The 2,573-nt window shown below is 42.5% G+C and overlaps 1 protein-coding gene across 1 annotated transcript; it reads right to left on the bottom strand.

Moving 5' to 3' along the window:
* Positions 1–388: 388 nt before the first annotated feature.
* On the bottom strand, positions 389–1,804 carry LOC149314487 (uncharacterized). The gene is made up of 3 exons (XM_089523473.1): positions 1,327–1,804; positions 1,104–1,214; positions 389–1,013 (listed from the first exon to the last, which is right to left on the bottom strand). The coding sequence occupies exons 1-3, from the start codon at positions 1,618–1,620 to the stop codon at positions 471–473; spliced, it is 948 nt and encodes a 315-aa protein (XP_089379599.1). The 5' UTR covers positions 1,621–1,804; the 3' UTR covers positions 389–470.
* Between the last annotated feature and the right edge of the window lie 769 nt (positions 1,805–2,573).

The following is a 2,573-nucleotide window of genomic DNA, read 5'->3' as shown; positions in this document are numbered from 1 at the left end:
ATTATTTAAGAGCCACCCTGATTTCTGCTTTTTGTTTGAAGTGGGGGGGGGGGGTTGGAGAGGTAGCTGTACAGCTTAATTGTAAGAATCTCTCCTTTGCTTTATTTCTGTTTTTAGGCTAAGGAGGGTCAGGAAGTTTGGAGGGTTTCTGTAAGAAGGCTTCCCCCCACCCCCTCTTCATTGTTTAATTTAAAGAGCCATCTCCACCCTCCACCCCTCCATTTTGTATCCCCCACACCACCAAAGCCTCATGTTTTCTAGGGAGATTGAGTGGTGCATGAATACTGATACCCCCCCCCCCCATTGTAAATACTCATTATGAGCCAGCTCTAGAGTAGTCACTTTTTTGAAAAGAAAATCACAAACACCTTTTTAAAATAAACTCTTTTTTATTTTATAACCTTTTAACAAACATTTTTAAAAAAATATCAAAGCAGCCAACAGTTTTCAAACAAACTTCTAGTCAGTCTTTATGGATCAGATGGTCTGTTAATAGTTGTTAGAAATGTTTTATAAGATCTATTTTTAATCACTTTTAACACATGCTCCAAAATAGGCTTATCCCTGGGTTTCAAAATGTTATTTAATTCCTTCAGTGAATTTTCAGATCTCTCTACTTTAGTTACAAGTTGCAAGATTTGGTCTACAGTCTCATTTGTTATCAATAGGCCATTGAAACTGTAAGCTACAAGAATATATACGTGTAACACGTTTTTAAAATCTATTTGCCCACATAACCAGCTCAGTTTTCTACACAGATAACGTTTTGACCACAACAGACAGTCATGGGAATTTTGAGCAGGGGCAGAGATTACACAGCCAACACAGGATTCATAGCGATATTGCTGCAAACAATGGGTGATGATTCCATAACACACAGCTCTGATTGTTGACCGCATGAGAACTTTCAATTCTCTGGGAGAAAAATTTAATGGTTCTTTTGGAACATCTAGTCCAAGAATTTTAGCCATGACCACAGGGCTAGGTTGAGCTGTAGACATCTCGACGAAATCCTAAAAAAGAAAAAAGATAGATTACCTTTAAAATGCATTTTTAAAACACACACACTTAATACCAAAATCCCCTTCTAAAAGATGACTTACTGGAATATCATTCCAGCCAATGCTTGCAAACCTCCACAGAGCTATAGGTAATGTGTTGCCTCCACATGCTTCAGCACACTTCTCTGCAGAACTGCTACTGGCCTGAGGTTGCTAAAATATAAAGAAAATAGTCTTTTTTTTGTTTTTTTAGAGGAGAGGTGGGGAGCCGACTTTGTAAGGCTAGTCAAAACCCTTTAAAAATAAAAAAAACCCACTTTTTTACCTGCATTACAGCTGGTTCTGCTGAAACGGTATCCACCAGGCGGTTCCATGCTTTGCAAATCTCATCAGCTTCTTCGCTAGCCAGGTCAGCATAGGTAGAAAGCCCATCATCTGAACTATTGCTAGGATAACGCTTTCTGCTTTTTGGCTTCACATCCCCTGTTTCTTGCTCTGTAGAGTTTGCAGAAGTAGTGGGGGCCTCCATGTTGTCTTCTCTGAACATGTCTGGGCTTGCCCAAAGGCTTCCTGTAGCGTTGCTAAAACCGTCTTCTGATTGGCCCTTTTGAATCATCATGGTCACATGAGTCCCTTCAGACGCTCCACCTACAGGCGGGGTTTCATGCTGGGGTGGGGCCACAAGCGGGGGGCGTGGCCGGATATCCGGGGAGGGCAGGACTTCCGGCAGAAGGCCGGATATCCGGGGAGGGCGGGACTTCCGGCAGGAGGCCGGATATCCGGTTAAGGCGGGACTTCCTGTTAAGGCGGGACTTCCGGGGCGGGGCACCTGTCAGTGGGCGGGGCTTATGAGTTTGACGAGAGGTGCCACCCTTTACTACTATTGTTGCTTGCAATCTGCTCACATTTTTCAGAGGAAAGCCAAGAAGAATTTCATGCAGTTTTTTAATAAGGCTACCCACACCCTGAAATACTACCTGATTTAACATTGTATGCTGATCCTTTTACATACTGGTTTTCCAGACAGACACAGCTATGTCTCTACTTGTGTTAAACTAGGGACGTAGGTGCACTGCAGAAATAAAGCAGTTTGACACCACTTTAACTGCCGTGACTCCATCCTGTGGAATCCAGGGATTCATAGTTTGATGAGGTCTGTCAGCCTGGTCTGTCAGAGAATTCTGGGACCTCAACAAACTATAAATCCCAGTATTCTGTAGGATAGAGTGATGGCAGTTAAAATGGTGTCAGTTAAAATGGTGTCAAACTGCTTTATTTTTGCAGTGTGGAAGGATTGTAGTGACTAAAGAACTCCATCCTATTATTAGGATGGAGTTATTTGATCAGGTCAAAGACTGCATTCACAACTGGTTTATAGCCAGACACGTAGGTAGTATGAACCTTCAAATTGCCTGACAATTTATGGTAACCCCATGAATTTTATAGGATTTTCTTGAGAAACTAATACTCAGGTAGTTTTGCCAGTTCCTTCCTCTGAAATATAGCCAACAGCACCTGGTATTTGTTGGTGGTCTCCCCCCAAGAATTGACCAGAGCTGGCCTTGCTTAGCT

This window comes from Sceloporus occidentalis, unplaced genomic scaffold (genome assembly GCF_023333645.1).
Source record: "Sceloporus occidentalis isolate IW3139 unplaced genomic scaffold, rSceOcc1.0.p SCAF_4, whole genome shotgun sequence".
In the NCBI taxonomy this organism is placed as follows: Eukaryota; Metazoa; Chordata; class Lepidosauria; order Squamata; family Phrynosomatidae; genus Sceloporus; species Sceloporus occidentalis.
Note: the sequence above shows the minus strand (reverse complement) of the source record. Positions and strands in the feature narration are given on the sequence as shown.